Genomic DNA, 19,954 nt, shown 5'->3' with positions numbered 1-19,954 from the left:
GATACAAAGCCAATGAAATGCAGTTAGCATCTGACCAGAAATGCAAAGAATAGTGTTATTTACAAAATAACTGTGAATAAAAAAAGTGTTACAGCATACTAATGTAAAAGTACTGGGACAGTACAATATGGATGCAATACTACTTAGCGCTGTGATGAAAGGTTCAACATGGTCACAGCCTCAGGGAAGAAGCTCTTCCTGTGCCTGCTGGTGCAGGAGCGGAGGCTCCAGTAGTGCCTACCGGATGGGAGGCGAGTAAAAAGTCCATGGTTAGGGTGAGAGTGCATCCCTGATAATGCTTTTCGCCCTGCCCAGGCAGCGTTTATGGTAGATGTTCTCAATGGTGGGCAATTGGGGGCCGATAATCCGCTGGGCAGTTTTCACCACACGTTGGAGTACTTTGCGGTCCGATACGGGACAATTGCCTTACCACACTGAGATGCAGTTGGTGAGTATGCTCTCAATGGTACAGCAGTAAAGGTCTGTCAATATCCCGGGACAGAGGTGAGTTTCTTCATGCTCCGCAGGAAATAAAGGCACTGTTGCGCCCTTTTGATCAGGATGGAGGAGTTCAGGGACCAGGTGAGACACCAAGGAATTTGAAGCTTGATACACGCTCCACTGCAGTTCTGTTGATGTAGATGGGGACGTAAGTGTGGCTCCTAGCATGCCTGAAGTCCACAATGATCTCCTTGGTCTTCTGGGTGTTAAGGGCCAGATTGTTGTCGGCACACCACACAGCCAGATGCTGGACCTTGTCCCTGTAGGCAGTCTCGTCATCCCCTCTGATTGGGCCAACCACCATGGTGTCGTCTGCAAACTTGATTATGGAGTTAGAGCCATGTATAGGAACGCAGTCATAGGTGAAAAGGGAGTACAGAAGAGGGCTCAGCACACAGCCTTGAGGCACGCTGCTGTTCAGGGTGAGAGTGGAGGAGGAGAGGTTGTCTAACTTAACTGATTGGGGTCTGTTAGTCAGAAAGCCCGAGGTCCAATTGCAGAGGGATGAGTTGATACCAAGCTGGCGAAGTCTGGTGATCAGCCTGGAGGGGATCACAGTATTGAATGCTGAACTAAAGTCAATGAGCAGCATTCTGACGTAAGAGTTGGGGCTGTCCAGGTGGGTCAGGGCAGAGTGAAGTGCCGTGGAGGTGGCATCCTCTGTTGACCTGTTGGTGCGATAGGCAAATTGATGGGGGTCCAGGGTAGTGGGCAGACAGGATTTCAGATGTAATAGAACCAGTCTCTCAAATCACTTTGCAATGACGGGGGTGAGTGCAACTGGACGGGAGTCATTAGGCCCATGGCAATGGAATGCTTCGGCACTGGCACGATGGTGGCGATCTTGAAGCTTGTGGGGACAACTGCCTGGGCCAGGGATAAATTAAAAATGTCCGTGAAGACCCCGTCCAACTGCCCTGCACAGACTTTGAGCACACAGCCAGGTATTCCATCCAGACCAGCTGCCTTCCGTACATTCACCCTGCTCAGGGTGACGCAAACATCGGAGGTGGAAAGTGAGAGAGGCAGTTCACCAAGTGGGAGATCCACTTTGAGGGTGACCTCCTTGTTCTCTTGGTCAAAGCGAGTGTAAAAGTAATTGAGCTCATCAGGGAGGGAAGCAGAGCTGGAAGGGGGCACCCACCAGATGCTAACTTCTTAACATATAATGTTAAGAAGTTAGCATCTTGCAGGCCTCTTGTGACCCTGGCTATTTTGTAAGGGTCATAGCGACTAAGACTTTGACAAAGGTGATCGGGAGGAGAAGATGGCAGCACGACACAGTGCCCGCAGCTCTCCGGTGAAATGATATCGTATCTGTTAAATAGGGGCCGTGGACAATTCTGATTTGATGAAGACAGACGTGAGAAGCAGAGGAACATCTGGAGAAATTTCTGAAATGCCTGGTTTCGCTGCTGTTGTTACTGTGCGATCGAGAATCTCCGGATGGAAGGCCCCAAAATCCCCGGCCTTGCCTGCTGCTGGCGACCGAGGCTGAGGTCGAAGCGCTTGGATAGAGATGGTGCTCCGTACTCGGTGTCGGAGGGGTGATCGGAGCTCAAAGTTTTCAGATGACTCAGAGTTGGACTGTGGTCAGGCATGGCAGAGAGTGTTTTCTTCCTTCTCCCGTCTGCGTGAGATGTGGGACTTTTGAGAGACTTTGAACTTTTTTACTGCGCCATGGACTGTCCTTCATCAAGTTATGGTATTGTTGCACTGTTGTAACTATATGTTATAATTACGTGGTTTTGTTAGTTTTTCAGTCTTGGTCTGTCCTGTGTTTCTGTGATATCACACCGGAGGAATATTGTATCATTTCCTAATGCATGCATTACTAAATGACAATAAAAGAGGATTGCGTGTCCTCATAATTTAAAAAATAGCATAGAAGCTCAAGTGTTTCTCACAAGATAAGCTGAGCGGGTGATATTATTCTTGGTATGCGACCCGTGTAACTTCAGTCCTTACTTAAGAACAAATTGTACCACTGTTTAACTACTGTAAGAAACATAGCACTCGCTAGAAAAGTATTATAAGGAATGCCTGTTTCAAGGGTAGGAAGCTCTGAGGGGTAAGCCTATGTCTGGCTGTTCCTAGACATAAGGGTAGTTGAGCTGTTACACGAATAATTTATGGCTGATAAGTTAAACAATACTCATCTGTACAGAAACTAAGGGGGTGAACCCACCAGTATCTATGTACATGACTGCATACGTATAAAAAGCACTGTATTTGCTTCAGAAACCAGAGACCCCCGGAGCAGCCCAAGAGAGTGCTTAAGGAGGGGTCTCTCTGGTAACTTGCTAATAAAGAGTTAAGGTTATATTCACCGTAGTACATGGTAGATGGAAAGAAATTTACGACAATAGCTGTCATGCAATTCAGTGTTTCTGATCATCTGCTACTAAAGAATATTTAACTGAGTTGCTACTGCATATAGAAATAGCAATCCACTTCAAATCTATATTGAACTTAAAAGGAAATTACATCATCTTTACTGTAACGTAAAACAACACGATGCTGCATGATATTTTTTAGATTAGATTAGATGATGAGGACACGCAGTCCTCTTTCATTGTCATTTAGTAACGCATGCATTAAGAAACGATACAATGTTTTTCCAGAATGATATCACAGAAACACATGACAAACCAAGACTGAAAAACTGACACAAACCACATAATTAATACATATAGTTACAACAGTGCAAAGCAATACCGTAATTTGATAAGAACAGACCATGGGCACAGTACAGTCTCTTGGAAGTCCCATCATCTCACGCAGACGGCAAACCTCCAGCGCCGCAAACTTGCCGATGCAGCATCCCGGAAGCATCCGACCACAGTCCGACTCCGAGTCCATCTGAAAACTCCGAGCCTCCGACCAGCTCCCTGACACCGATGCACCGAGCACTATCTCCGCCAAGCTCTTCGACCACAGCCCTGGCAACAGGCAAGGCCGAGGATTTGGAGCCTTCCCTCCGGAGATTCTCGATCACACAGTAGCAGCGGCAGCGAAGCAGGCATTTTAGAAGTTTCTCCAGATGTTCCTCCGTGCTTCTTCACGTCTGTCTCTATCAAATCAGGATTGTGCATGGCATCCTACTTCACAGATACGATATCAATTCGGAACGGCCGTGCCGCCATCTTCTCCTCCCTCCCGAAACAAAGGAACACCCTAAAAGGCTCTGTCCCAGGATACTGACGGACTTTTACCGCTGTACCATTGAGAGCATACTTACCACCTGCATCTCAGTGTGGTATGGCAATTGTCCCGTATCGGACTGCAAAGCACTCCAGCGTGTGGTGAAAACTGCCCGGCCGATTATCGGCACCCAATTGCCCACCATTGAGAACATCTACCATAAACGCTGCCTGGGCGGGGCGAAAAGCATCATCGGGGATGCATCTCACCCTAACCATGGATTTTTTACTCTCCTTCCATCCAGTAGGCACTACAGGAGCCTCCACTCCCACGCCAGCAGGCACAGGAAGAGCTTCTTCCCTGAGGCTGTGACACTGCTGAACCTCTCATCACAGCGCTAAGCAGTATTGCATCTGTATTGTACTGTCTCAGTACTTTTATATTTGTGTGCTGTAGCACTTTTTTTATTCACAGTTATTTTGTAAATAACACTATTCTTCACATTTCTGGTCAGATGCTAACTGCATTTCATTGGCTTTGTATCTGCACTCGGCACAATGACAATAAATTTGAATCTAATCTAATATTACACCATTATGAAGACACAATCTTGAAAGCTGGAAAAAGATGAACTGAGAAATACATCTACTACCCTTCTCACATTGACGGTTCCTTGGTGAGAAGAACACCCTAAACAGCGCAGCACAGCAATGTCTGCTTTAAACATGACATAGAATTAAACGTAATCTCTTCTGCCTATACATGATTCACATCCCTCCATTCCCTGAAGATTGTGTCCATCTAACAGCCTCTTATTGAATCTGCTTCCCCCATTACCTTCAGCAGTTCACTGCAGACTCCTAACATGCTGTGGGAAAAAAAACAAAACTTCCTTTGTACGTTTGTACATCTCCTTTAAACCTCCCCCTCACCTTAAACACATGTTCAAAGTTCAAAGTAAATTTTAGTATCAGAGTACATATATGCCACAACATACAAACCTGTGATTCTTTTTCTGCAGTCAAAACAGTAACTATAAACTGCAAACTAACTGTTGAAAAGCAGATATAAATAAATAGAAATAAATAACAAGCATGAAATAACCATATAAGTGTCGTTAAACGGGTGTAGTTAGCCCCCTTTATTCAAGAAGGGTGTTGTAACTCCTCTTGAACTGGTGGTGCGAGTCCTGAGGCTCTTATGCCTTCTACCTGATGGCAGCATTGAGAAAAGAGCACGGCCTGTGAGGTGGGGCTCTTTGATGAAGGATGCTGTTTTTCTATGGCAATGTTTCATGTAGATGTTCTCAATGGATGGAAGGGTTTTACCTGTGACGTACTGGGCCAAATCCACTATGTTTTGTAGGATTTTCCGCTCAAAGGCATTGGTGCTCCCATACCAAGCTGTAATGTAGCCAGTCAGCACACTTTCTACTACACATCTGTAGAAATTTTCCAAGATTTTCCATGACATACTGAATCTCGACAGACTTCTGAGGAAGTACAGGCACTGCTGTGCTTTCTTCACAATAGTACTTATATGACGGTCCAGGGCAGGTCCTCTGAGATTGAATTTAAAGTTATTGAACCTCTCCACCTCTGATCCTCCAATGATTACTGGTTCATGGACCTCTGGTTTCCCACTCCTGAAGTCTACATTTAACACTTTGGTCTTACTGACACTAAGTGAGAGGTTGTTGTTAGGACACCACTCAGCCAAGTTGTCAATCTCCCTCCTGTATGCTGATTCATCATCCCCTTTGATACAGCCCACAACAGTGGTATCATCAGCAAACCCGTATGCGGTGTTGGAGCTGTACTTAGCCACACAGTCATAGGTGCAAAGCGAGTAGAGCAGGGGGCTAAGCACACATCGCTGTGGTGATAGTCATAGTCATAGTCGTACTTTATTGATCCCGGGGGAAATTGGTTTTCGTTACAGTTGCACCATAAATAATAAATAGTAATAGAACCATAAATAGTTAAATAGTAATATGTAAATTATGCCAGTAAATTATGAAATAAATCCAGGACCAGCCTATTGGCTCAGGGTGTCTGACCCTCCAAGGGAGGAGTTGTAAAGTTTGATGGCCACAGGCAGGAATGACTTCTTATGACGCTCTGTGCTGCATCTCGGTGGAATGAGTCTCCGGCTGAATGTATTCCTGTGCCCACCCAGTACATTATGTAGTGGATGGGAGACATTGACCAAGATGGCATGCAACTTGGACAGCATCCTCTTTTCAGACACCACCGCCAAAGAGTCCAGTCCCATCCCCACAACATCACTGGCCTTACGAATGAGTTTGTTGATTCTGTTGGTGTCTGCTACACTCAGCCTGCTGCCCCAGCACACAACAGCAAACATGATAGCACTGGCCACCACAGACTCGTAGAACATCCTCAGCATCGTCTGGCAGATGTTAAAGGACCTCAGTCTCCTCAGGAAATAGAGACGGGGGGCGTCACGTGATGACGTGGGATTGAGACGTGTAAATCCAGGTCTCCCGCAACAAATCAGTAAAGTACCGTTTAAATAAAACAAAGTTGGTAAATATTTTCTGAAAACTATTTATAAACTTTGTAAGACTACGTTACGATATGCCTCCTAAACTGCAACAAAAGAAGTCTGCTGTTGCGAAGCAGCCGCGAGACGGGAAGAAAAAAGGGCCTACTGCAACGATGGAGCCTCGGACTCAGGTTGGATCTCCTTCGGTAGAACAGGGAGCAATGGCGGTGGCAACGGTTTCTCCGAAGAAGACACCGGAAATGCGCATGCGCAAAAAAGAGCGCATGTGCAAATCGACACAACGCAAACTACAAGAACCGACACCCACTGCAATTGAAAATGACTTAGAGTCAGAACTGGATTCTGCAGAGAACACAGATGAAGAAGAGGAGGAAGAATTGGAAGCGAGTGGAAGTAAAGGAGATGATAGAGACATAAGAGAGGCTATATTGCAATCAACGGCTGAATTAAGAAAAGTAAGAGAAGAGCTTAGAGATACGAAGAGGTGCTATAATAAAGTTATGGAAAGACAGGACAAAATGGAAAAGAAGCTTCAGAAGATGGAAAGAGAAATGGGGCTTATGAATGATAGAGTGGAAAAAACAGAAAATGATTTGCTTGTCTGGAACTCGGAAAGAAACCGACTCTTGGAGAAAGTGGACATGTTGGAAAATTTCAGTTGACGTAATAATATTAAAATTGTTGGTCTTACAGAAGGTATGGAGGGAGAAAAGCCAATAGAATTTTTTCAAAGATGGATCCCGGATGTTTTGCAAATGGGAGAGGAGGTTCGACCAATTGAAATTGAGCGGGCACATAGAGCTCTAAGACCATAACCAAAAGATGACCAATATCCACGATCGATTTTAATAAAATTCTAAAGATTTCAAGACAAGGAAAGGATTCTACAGGCAGCTGCTCGAGCTGCCAAAGATAGAAAAGGGCCATTGATAATTAAAGGGAACAAAGTTTTTTTCTACCCTGATATAAGTTACGAACTTTTGAAGAAAAAGAAGTTTAATCCAGTGAAAAAAAACCCTATGAGATCATGGTTATCAATTTATACTGCGTTATCCTGCAACTTTGAAGATTTTTTTGCCTGGTGGAGAAAAAAGATTTTTTGATGACTACCAGAAAGCAGAGCAGTTTGTGCGAGATTCTCTGAATATTCACCAGATACAAGAACAAACTCAGGAGAGCGAGATAGATTGAAGATGAAGATTGGGTTAAAGAATGGACTTGTTGGATTTTTGAAGCTGGATGAATGTATAAATATATTATTAATTATATGAGCGGGGTAAGAAAGGTTAATACTGGAGGAAATTAGTTGGGAATAGTAATACTAATTTTGTCTATATATATATATATAACTTTTTTTGTTGCGGGGGAGCTGGAAGAAGCATTGATCGATTGCTACGTTAATCATGTGTGCAAGCGTGGCTTTTGCCGCGACCCGTAAAATGGAGGGGGGTAGTGTTGTGTATCCTTTCATTCACAACATTAGTGGGAGGGTATTTTGTTTTTTCTTTTTTTTTCTATCTTTTTTTCTTTTTGCCTGGAAGGTTGTGGGGGGGGGGGAACACATAGCAACATGGTGAAGTTTAAAGAGATTCCCCAAGGAACTATGAGAGTTGAGAAGCTAAGTAATGTTTTAGATTGGAGTAACTTTGTTAAGAATAATGACTAATTTATTGAATTTTTTGAGTTTTAATGTTAATGGGCTTAATGGACCAGTGAAAAGAAAAAGAATCTTAACATATATTAAAAAAATGAAGATAGATTTAGCTTTTTTACAGGAAATGCACCTAACAGAAACAGAACATCAGAAACTAAAGAGAGATTGGGTGGGTAGTGTTGTTGCGGCTTCATTTAATTCAAAAGTGAGGGGAGTAGCAATTTTGATCAATAAAACGTTACCAATTAGAATACAAAATGTAATAACTGATTCTGCGGGGAGATATGTGATTATACATTGTCAACTTTTTTCTGAACTATGGACTTTTATGAATATTTATGCATCAAACGAAAATGATGCAAAATTCATACAAGAAGCTTTTTTGAATTTGGCGGATGCACATGAAAAAATATTAATTGGAGGAGACTTTAATTTTTGCTTAGACCCAGTCTTAGATAGATCAACCAAGGCTGTTATAAAATCGAAGGTAGTAAATTTAACTTTATCATTGATGAAAGATTTAAATTTGATTGATATATGGAGAAGAATCAATTCTAAAGAAAGAGACTATTCGTTCTATTCCCATAGACATAAAACTTACTCAAGGATAGATTTTTTTCTATTATCAATGCATATTCAACACAGAGTGAAAAATATGGAACATAAAGCAAGAATATTATCAGATCATTCTCCTTTATTAATGACAATAATAATGGCTGATAAGGAAGAAGTGGCTTATAGATGGAGATTTAATTCAACATTATTAAAACGTCAAGATTTTTGTGATTTTATGAAAAAGCAGATTCAATTTTTTTTGGATACAAATTTTCATTCAGTGGAGGATAAATTTATATTATGGGATGCGATGAAAGCATATCTTAGGGGCCAGATAATAAGTTATACATCTAAAATTAAGAAAGAATATATGGCAGAACTAGATCAATTGGAAAAAGAGATTACAAGAATAGAAAAAGAATCTCAAAGATATATGTCAGAAGAAAAACGAAGACAACTTGTCAATAAGAAGTTACAATATAATACACTTCAGACATATAGAACGGAAAAAGCAATTATAAGAACTAAACAAAGGTATTATGAGTTAGGTGAGAGAGTACATAAAATTCTTGCCTGGCAGTTGAAAACAGAACAAGCTTCCAAAACAATAAATGCAATTAGAACAAGGGCAAATAAAATATCTTATAAACCTCTTGAAATAAATGAAACCTTTAAAAATTTTTATTCTGAATTATATCAATCAGAATCCCAAAATGATGTTAATGAGATAGAAAGGTTTTTATCACAAGTTTCTCTTCCAAAATTGAATTTGGAAGAACAGAAGGGATTAGATATGCCTTTTACATTAAAAGAAGTTGAAGAAGCTTTAGGATCACTCCAAAGTAATAAATCTCCAGGAGAAGATGGTTTTCCACCTGAATTTTATAAAAAATTTAAAGATTTATTATTTCCTCTTTTTATGGAACTAATATGTCAAGCAGAAAAAATACATAAACTTCCAGAATCTTTTTCAACAGCGACTGTAATAGTATTGCCAAAAAAGGACAGAGATCCTATGAAACCAACATCATACAGGCCTATTTCTTTATTGAATACGGATTATAAAATAATAGCAAAAATTTTATCAAATAGATTATCTAAATATTTACCAAAATTAATACATATGGGTCAAACAGGATTTATTAAAAAATAGACAATTGGCAGATAATGTAACTCGGCTACTCAGTATAATTCATTTGGCACAAAAAGGGGATGAGAAGAGTATAGTAGTAGCTTTGGATGCAGAAAAAGCAATTGATAGATTAGAATGGGATTTTTTATTTAAAGTATTAGAAAAATACGGGTTAGGAACATCTTTTATAAATTGGATTAAAACTTTAAATTCTAACCCTAAAGCTAAAGTAGTGACAAACTCTCAAATTTCAACACCATTCCAGTTAAAAAGGTCAACTAGATGAGGTTGTCCACTATCACCTGCTTTATTTGTATTGGCGATAGAGCCATTAGCAGAACTAATTAGAATTGATCCAGATATTATGGGTTTTAGAGTTAACCAAGAGGAATATAAAATTAATCTTTTTGCCGATGATGTTTTGATCTATTTAACAAACCCACAACATTCGTTACATAAATTATCTTCTAGATTGGATGAATATGGGAAGGTATCAGGTTACAAAATAAACTGGGATAAAAGTGAAATTTTACCTCTTACTAAAGGAGACTATAGTCAATGTCGATTAGTAACCCAATTTAGATGGCCGGTAAATGGTATAAAGTATTTAGGTATAAGACTTGATAATGATGTAAAGAATTTATATAAACTTAATTATTTACCACTATTGAAAAAAATTCAAGAAGATCTTGACAAATGGATGATACTACCAATAACATTAGTAGGTAGAGTCAATGTTGTAAAAATGAATATATTTCCTAGATTACAGTATTTGTTTCAAACATTACCAATACAATTGCCACAGAAATTTTTTCAAGAGTTAAATAAATCTGTGAGAAAATTTCTTTGGAAAGGTAAAATGTCAAGAATATCATTGAAAAAACTGACATGTAAATTTGGGTTAGGAGGGTTACAACTTCCAAACTTTAAAAACTACTATAAAGCAAATCAACTTAGATTTATTGCATCTTTTTTCGATGATCAAAAACCAGCATGGATTAAAATAGAACTAGACAAGATAGGAGAAAATAAACCTGAAGATTTTATATATAAATGGGAATCTAAATGGATACGGGAAAAGAAAGAATCTCCTATATTAACACATTTGATTGATCTATGGAATAAGATAAATGTTGATAAGGAAACACAGAAATCTCTATTAGCAAGGAGACCTTTGTTCCAAAACAGACTTATTCCTTTTACAATGGACAATCAACTTTTATATAATTGGTACCAAAAAGGGATTAAATTTATAGGAGATTGTTTTGAGCGAGGTATATTGATGTCATTTGAACAATTAAAGGATAAATATAAAATATCTAATAATACTTTCTTTTGTTACTTTCAATTAAGGGCTTACTTAATAGGTAAGCTGGGTCAAACAATGTTTTTGCCAAAGCCTAATGAAATTGAAATTTTAATTCAAAAAGGGAAAATTAAAAAATTTATTTCTTGTATGTATAATTTGATTCAAGAACAGACAATTAAACAAGGAACCCATAAGTCAAAGCAAAAATGGGAAACAGATCTGAATATTAATATTGATGAAACAAATTGGTCAAGACTTTGTCTTGACAGTATGACAAATACAATAAATGTTCGACTTAGATTAGTACAATATAATTTTTTACACCAATTATATATTACACCACAAAAAATAAATAGATTAAATTCAAATCTATCTGATAAATGTTTTCGGTGTAATCAAGAAATTGGTACTTTTTTACATTCTACTTGGTCTTGTTTTAAAATTCAACCCTTTTGGATAAATTTAAGAGTGTTATTGGAACAAATTACTGGAATTCAACTTCCACATAACCCTGTATTATTTCTATTAGGTGATATTGAAGGGATAAAACCGAAACTTAAATTGAATAAATATCAGAAAGAATTTATAAAAATTGCATTGGCAGTAGCTAAGAAGACTATAGCAGTTACTTGGAAATCTGATTCGTATTTAAGTATGGATCGTTGGAATAATGAAATGGCTAGTTCTATTCCACTTGAAAAAATTACTTATGATTTAAGAGATAAATATGTAACATTTTTGAATATTTGGCGCCCTTATTTACAAAAGATAGGATGGCATATTTAAGTGCTCCGATAAAGATTTTGGTTACTTGGGGAAAGTAACGAATAGTTATACCAAATTTATTTTGAATCCCATGGAGCATGTGGAAACCTTCCAATACCCAGGCGGCTCTTTTTTTTTTCCTTCTTTCTTTTTAGGTAGGACTATATATGGGGGGGGGAGGGTTAAGGGGAGGTGGGGTGGGTAGATTTTATCTTTTCATGTATTCTTTTGGAAAATTTAATAAAAATTATATTTTAAAAAATTTAAAAAAAGGAAATAGAGACGGCTCTGACCCTTCTTGTAGGCAGCCTCAGTGCTGATAGAGATTGTGGAGGAGATGTTTTCGCGAATCCAAACTGACTGGGGTCTACAAGTGAAGAAATCCAGGTCCAATTGCACAAGAGGGCTTTGAGGCCCAAGTCTTGGAGTTCACTGATCAGTTTTGAGGCAACAATGGTATTAAATGCTGAACTGTAATTGATAGACAGCAACCTGCTGTATGCATCTTTGCTGTCCAGATGTTCCAGGGTTGCATGAAGAGCCAATAAGATAGCATCTGCTGTAGACCTGTATCCTAGTACTAGACATTTCTACCCTGGGAAAAAAATTCAGATGGTCCACATCTATTCCCAATTTTTCCTGCAAAGATTTCAGATACAATTTTCATCTTTTTCCACAAATGTCAGCAATTCTTTTCTTCTCAGAGTTGTGGAGAGGATGTTTCCTCTGGTGGGGAAGTCCTGGACCAGAAGACACAGCCTCAGAATACAAGGACATCTCGTTAGAACAGACACGAGGAGGAATTACTTTAGTTTGAGGGTGATGAAGCTGTGGAATTCATTACCAAAGACAGCTGCACAGTCCGAGTTTTCGTGCATGTTCAAAGTGGAGGCTGATAGGTTCTTGATTAGTAAGGGTGCCAAAGGTTATGGGGGAGAAGGCAAGAGAATAGGGGGTGAGTGTAATAAACCAACCATGATGGAATGGCAGAGCACAAATGATGGGCTGAAAGACTTTATTCTGCTCCTATGTCTTATGGTCTTCTGATGTTACGTGATCTGGTGAGTTGGTACAGCAGATCACTTACTGCTCCAGATTCCAGCATCTGCAGTGCTATGTCTCCATAGTTTTAAAAGCTCCTATTAGTTTTCCCCTCCATCTCTGACATTCCAGAGAAAACACACACTCATTTAACTTCTCCCAACAGCTCATGCTGTCTAATCCAGCAGCATCCTTGCAAACCACTTCTGCATCTTTTTCAGAGCTTTCACATTATTCTATAATGGTGCAACTAGAAATGCACACAATACTCCCAAGTGAGACCCACACAAAGTTTTATTTAGCTACAGTGATGTTGGTAAGAATGAGATCTGTCCTGATGAAGGGCCTGAGCCTAAACGTGACGTTAGGGACACAATCGGGTGCATGACAGCTGTGGCATCATCTGCATGCCTTTTCTTCCTACAAGGAGAAACCTAATAACATAAATGACTGATGCTTCACTCCCCAATGCTCTCAACACCTTTAATTCACAATTTGAAATGGAGAATAAAACTACTCCTGTGTGAATCCCCACAGCATCTGACAACCCTGTGATGTCAGAACATCCGTTAAGGTGGTGAACCATCACAAGACCCTGATGGTGTACCACATAGGGTACTGAAAATCTGTTACAACCAATTGGCTGGTGTGTTCAAGGACATCTTCACCACCCACTGATGCAGTCGAAAGTTCCCACATACTTCAAAAGGGTATCAATCATGCCAGTGCCCAAGAGCTGGGTGAGCTGCCTCAATCTATATACTACTAAAACTCTCATGCTCCGTCCGTCTGTCTGTCTGTCTGTCTGTCACCTCCAATTAGCGCAAACAGTGCATTGCAGCGGCACTTTTTTTGGCTAAATCGAATTAAGATGCGCTAACTTACAGAATGCAGGCAAAGTTCAGGGTTATAAAATTGCTCATTCGCCAACAACCAACAGGCTGCCTTTCACCCGAGACCCAATCGGCCAGCCTCAGCAGCGTCTCACGATGCTCACAGAGCCGCTTCCACCTTCCATGGAGACCACAACGTCACAGCCCGACGCATGTTCACGGCCAGCCTCAGCAGCTTGGAGGCTTTGGTGTTACTGCTTCCTATCGTCTATCAAGCAGTAGGGTAAACATCTATGGACAACCTAATTATGCTGTGTGGAAAGTGAAGGGGGACATTATAGTCAAGAGATGACGCCAAACGTTGTTGAGAAGCAGCAAGGAGAGGGAGAGAACAACAATCGGATGAGGCCAGGGCCGCACGACTCCAGGATCAAAGAGTCAGGACAAAAAAGATGAGCGAAGACAAGACAGAGGAGGACAGACATGCACGTCTCCAAAATGACAACAATAGGCACAGATGGAGGAGAGAACAAGAATCCGATCAAGCCAGGGCTGCATGACTCCAGGATCAGAGAGAAAGAACAAATGGTAGAACAAATGAAGAGACGAAGGATGAAAGGGCTGCGCATCTCCAGAATGACAAAAACAGGCAGAGAAGGACGAGAGAGGAAGAGACAGAGGAGAAAAGGAAAGATCAACTTCAGAAATGAGAATATGTGGCACAGAGTAATTATTGCGAGAGTTGCTGAAGACGACAATGGCTGCTTTCGACAATACCTTGACAGAGAAAGAGCAAGGCAAAATGCACGACGCGCATGCCGTCACATTTCTGCTGATGTTGGTTTGATGACCAGGGTATGCCCTCACTGTCGTGCCTTCCTATTCACTGGAGAAACCGCACATTTCTGCTGTATGAAGGGAAAGGTCAGGATAGGCAATTTGCAGCCTCTACCTGAACTCCTCAATTTGTACAGCAATGATGAACCTATTGCAAACGAGTTCAGGAAGAACATCAAACAATACAATTGCCTCTTCCAAATGACATCCTTTGGTGCCAAAGAAGTCATTCCAACTAGGAATCGATGGAATTCTTCTGTGATTATTCAAGGCCAAATCCATCATTACATCGGACATTTAATTCCAGACCCGACCCAGCAAGCCCAATTCCTTCAAATTTACTTCATGGATATTTAATGTTCATTCTGGTCACATATTTGTCTTGTTATGCATCTTCCTTCTTTAATAAGCTGAGTTTTTCTTCTTTAATTTCCAAATCAAAGAGATAGCAATAGCATTCAGGAAAATTTAATGTTCATTCTGGTCACATCACACTGCACTACCCTTCTCTCAAAGGGTGCCCCAACAGGTCACCTAGTTGTCTAGTGACTACTGTTCGGTAGCACTTGTACCACTTAAACTTCCTGTGATAAAGTCTTTTGAGAGGCTGGTCATGGTTAGAATTAACTCCTGCCTAAGCAACAACCCACTGCAATTTGCCTACCTCCACAACAGGTCTCAAGCAGACACAATTTCACTGGCTTTTCACTCAGCTTTGAAGCACTTGGGCAAGAATAATACACACATCAGGCTGTTATTTATTGATTACAGCATGACATTTAATACCATAATCTCCTCACTACTAATCAAGAAGTTCCAAAGTCCAGGCCTCTGTACTTCCATTTGAAACAGGATTCTTGATTTCCTCATCAGAACACCAGTCATTACAGATAAATGATAACATCTCCTCACTGACAATCAACACACATCAACGATGCGTGCTTAGCTCACTGCTCTACTCTATCTACACTCATGACTGTGTGGCTAGACACAACCCAAACACCATCTACAAATTTGCAGATGACACTACTGTTGTAAGCAGAATCTCAGGTGGCACCAAGGAAGGGTACAGGAGCAAGGTAGATAAGCTAGTTGAGAAGTGTCACACAATAATCTTCCACTCAGCATCAGCAAGACTGAGGATTGATTATGGACTTCAGGAAGGGGAAGTCAGAACACAGGAGGGGTAGGCTGACGAAAGTGAGCAGTTTGAAGGTGCTGGGTGTCAATATCTCAGAGGATCTATCCTGGGTCCAACACTCTGATGCAATCACATAGAAGGCCTGCCACCGTCTATACTTCAATATGAGTTGGAGGTGATTTGGTCATTCTGGGACATGCCCAATCTCATTACTACCATCGGGGAGAAGGCAGAGAATCCTTAAGGCCCACACTTCAGGAACAGCTTCTTCTCCTCTGCCATGACCTTTCTGAATGGCCCATGAACACTACCTCACTATTTTTCATTGGCAGGTTTTACTTATTTATTAGTACTAGTAATAATTTTTATGCCTTTCACTGTACTGCTGCCACAAAACAACAGATTTCACGACATAGACAGTGGTAATATACCTGAAACATACAACATTGTTCACTGTTCAGTATAATAGTTTACATTAACCAGGAAGTAATGCTTCGGTAGAATGCTCTTTTTTTATGAAAGGACAAGCATCAGGCTTGTTACTAACAACAGTCCTGTCCACGAATGTGCTAAACCCATGAATGAGGCATGTCAAAACTCAGCAATTCAGCAAAAGCTTGTTTTGAAAAACCCCTCAACAACGCGAACTCAACAAACTCGAGTCACGTGACTGTTTGATTGACAAGAGGCGACAGAGCCCGGGACCGGTCCCGACTCACCTTGTTCCTGCCCGACGTCGTTGTCGCCGCCGAGACGCGCTGCTGAGAACTGGGCGCGGGAAATTGAGAAGAGTTGTTCATCATCTCTGGCTTCTTTAAACTGCCACTTAGGTCTTGCAGGAAAGACAGAGGCGAAATTCCTCCTGACAGCCTCTGTTTCACCCCCCGACTGGCCGGCTCACTCGAGCACGGGGTCCAGCGCTCCTAGTTCTGCTAGGCCCTTGAAGGCAACGAGCATGCGTGGTGGAGAAACGCGTCATGGGAGTTGTGGTTTTTAATTCTGAAAGGGGTGACGTACGAACTCAGGACTAAAATCCTGCAGATGCTGAAAATCCGAATCAGGAACAAAGTGATGGGAGCATCCGTGGCGTACGACCGCAGTGGACAGTTTGGGGCAAAGACTCGCTGTAAGAATGGGTTTTAAGCTGGAGACAAGGAAAAAGTGGAGAGAATTGGGGAATCAAGAAAATGCTGAAAATTCCTTTAAAGTATCCCGGACGTTTACACAGGCGCTGTCTGACCACCTGGGTGTTTCAAACATTTTGTTTCAGTTTATTTCAGATTTCCAGTATCTGCAGTTCTATTCTAATTTTCAAGACCGGAGGAATGTCAGTGATGGGATGCAGACCAAAGATGTTAGGGAAACAACTGCCTTAAAATCCCTCATGTTCTCATTATTTTTATTTGCACAGTTGTCTTTTGCCATTGGTGTTATCAGTCTTTGTTTATGTAAACAACACGCACAAAATGCTGGAGGAACTCAGCAGGCCAGGCAGCATCTGTGGAGAACAGTACAGTTGACATTTTGGGCCGAAACCCTTCATCAGGACTTGTCTGTATGTATAGTTTTTTTTGTGAACATTCTTTTGTATTTCTTTACCCTGTAAATGTCTGCAAGGAAATGAATCTCAAGGTAGTTTATGGCTACATGCACTCTGCGCACTGAGTATATTCTTATGGTTTTCTGCTGCTATAGCCCATTACTTCAATGTGCTAAGTTTTGGGCATTCAGAGTTGCTCCTTTGCATACTGATGATGTAACACGTAGTTATTTGAGTTCCTGTAGCCTTCCTGCCAACCTTGAACCAGTCTGGCCATTCCCCTCTGACCTCTCTCATTAACAACGTGTTCTCACAAACAGAACTGCCACTTAATGGATTTTTCTTTTTACTTAATGCACCATTCTCTGCAAACATTTGAGACTGTTGTGTACGAAAATCCCAGGAGATCAGCCGTTTCTAAGGGATTTAAGCCACCCTGTCTGGAACTAACAATTATTCCACGGGGCAGTCTGAACAACTACTGTACCTCTTGACTATGCCTGCTTATATGCAATGAGCTGTTGCCACATCTTTAGCTGATTAGATACTTGCAATAAGAAGCAGGTGTACCTAATAAAGTGGCCATTGGGTGTACTTGCCTTGATAATAAATTTACTTTGAGGACTGTGCTGGGGAACAGCACAGGTTTCACCACGCCGCCAATGCTGAGGAAACTGGAGCACTGAGAGGAAGCCCACGCGGTCATAGGGGGAATGTACAGTTTCTCTATAGACAGCCGCGAGAATTAAACCTCCATCGGTGATCACTAACACTGTGGAGCAATTGCTGTACTACCATGCCAAACAAAATAATATTGACCAAACAAAGTGATAACCATAACATCATAACTGCAAATGGGGAATACCATTCATCCCCCTCCAGTCTGAGACTCTGTTGTCTGTTACTTCACATTCATGCAATCAATGCATTGTTTTAAAAAGGTACTTCACCATCACTTTTACAAGTTAAGGCTGGACAATAAAATTCTGTTCATGTGTGTTCGTTCAGTTAAAACAAACAAAACACAAGCGTTAATTTCTACAATTATTTTTTCTTTTCATCATGCTCTTTGGGTCTTCCGTATAGAGAGGCTTCACTGAGCGAAAGCAAAGGAAAGAAAAGCTGAAGTTTTTTTTGTTTACTTCTTTATATCTGTTCAGTTAGGACAGTACGGATGACGGGATAACTCCTCTTGTGGGATGTTGGAAGGCAGGGAGACCTCCAGTGTCCCTGACGGCTACAACTACGAGAAGTGCGTCCAGCTGCAGCTTCTTACAAACTGTGTTAAGGAGTTGGAGCTGGAACTGGATGAAGTCTGGATCATTTGGGAGGCTGAAGAGGTGGTAGAGAGGACACGTAGAGAGGTAGTTACACCCAAGGTGCAGGACACAGGACACTGGGTGTGAGTCAGGAAGGGGAAAGGTGTTAAAGAGCCAGCGCAGAGTACCCCTGTGGACATCCCCCTCAACAACTGGTACATCACCTTGGATACTGTCAGTGGGGATCACCTAACAAAGAAAAGTCATAGTGGTCCTGTCTCTGGCACTGAGTCTGCCTCTGTGACTCAAGAAGGAGGGAGAGGAGACACTGTGGTGATAAGGGATTCATTAGTTAGAGGAATGGACAGGAAGATCTGTGGGCAAGAACGAGATTCCCAGATGGTATGTTAACTCCTGGGTGCCGGGATCCAGGATATCTTGGATCGAGTGAGGCCTCAGCATTTTTAAGTGGGCGGGATAACAGACAGAAGTCGTCATCCATGGAGGTACCAATGACATGGGTAGGACGAATGACAAGGTTCTGAGAGGGAGTTCAGAGAGTTATGTGCTTATTCTCTGTTCTATTATGGAGGAATTTAAGGTGAGGGGTTATATGGAAGGCAGGGTTTGAGGGTCGGCACAGTATTGTGGGCCGATGGGCCTGTACTGTGCTGTACTATTCTATGTTTAAAGGGTAGGACTTCCAGGGTTGTGACCTCTGGATTGTTACCTGAGCTATGTGCTAGTGAGGCCAGAACTAGGAAGATTGTACAGTTTAATGCGTGACTAGGAGTTGGTGTAGGAGGGAGGGCATAAGATTTTTTGGATAATTGTGCTGTCTTCCAGAGAAGGGATAGTTTGGACCTGAACTGGAGGGAGGCTAATATCCTAGTGGGAATGTTTGTTAATAATGCACAGTGGGGTTTAATCTAGAGTTGCAGGAGGATGAGAACCAGAGTGCCAGAATAGTTAGTGGTGAAGTTGTGGAGCACAGTTAGGAATCAAAAGGTTGAGCACAGTGTGACTAGTGTCCTGAGCTGTCGTAGGAAAAGTGGATAATATTGCTGAAGATGAGGTAGCTGGTTTACAAACAGAGGCAATGTGTAGTGAGGAGAGGCTGTTGATAGGGCAAAACTGCAGTCAAGCGGGTGAGTTGCAATGTAATAGCTGGACCAAGTTGCAAAAGGGGAATACAGGACTGAAGGTTTTGTATCTTAATGCACACAGTATACAGAGTAAGTTCGATGAACTTGCAGCACAGTTGCATATTGGCAGGTATGATGTAGGCATCACTGAATCATGGCTGAAAGATTATAGCTGAGAGCTTAATGTCTAAGGATACACATTATATCAGAAGGGCTGGAAGGCAGAGGAGGTGGCATTGCTCTGTTGATAAGAAAGGAAATCAAATCATTAGAAAGAGGTGACGTAGGATTGGAAGGTATTGAATCATTGTTGACAGAGCTAAGGAACTGCAAGGGTAAAAGGACCCCGATGGGAGTTGTACCCCCAAACAGTAGTAAGGAATTAACAAAACACATTGATGAAGGTAGAACAGTAGATGTAGAGTATATGGATTTGAGTAAGGCATTTGATAAGGTTCCCCATGCAAGGCTCCTTCAGAAAGTAAGGAGGCATGGGATCCGAAGAGACCTTGCTTTGTGGATACAGAACTGGCTTGCCTACAGAAGGCAAAGGGTGGTTGTGGATGGTT

The 19,954-nt window shown here is 41.3% G+C and overlaps 1 protein-coding gene across 1 annotated transcript in view; it reads right to left on the bottom strand.

Moving 5' to 3' along the window:
• The window catches only part of LOC134342322 (cytochrome b5 reductase 4), a 150,192-nt gene extending 132,612 nt beyond the window's left edge, over window positions 1–17,580 (bottom strand). Inside the window, 2 exon segments of the mRNA XM_063040309.1 lie at window positions 16,161–16,321; window positions 16,324–17,580. Coding sequence (XP_062896379.1) covers window positions 16,161–16,321; window positions 16,324–16,420 — 258 coding nt within the window. The 5' untranslated portion in view covers window positions 16,421–17,580.
• Window positions 17,581–19,954: the final 2,374 nt, after the last annotated feature.

This window comes from Mobula hypostoma, chromosome 2 (assembly GCF_963921235.1).
Source record: "Mobula hypostoma chromosome 2, sMobHyp1.1, whole genome shotgun sequence".
NCBI lineage: Eukaryota > Metazoa > Chordata > Chondrichthyes > Myliobatiformes > Myliobatidae > Mobula > Mobula hypostoma.
This window is presented reverse-complemented; position numbering and strand designations above follow the sequence as displayed.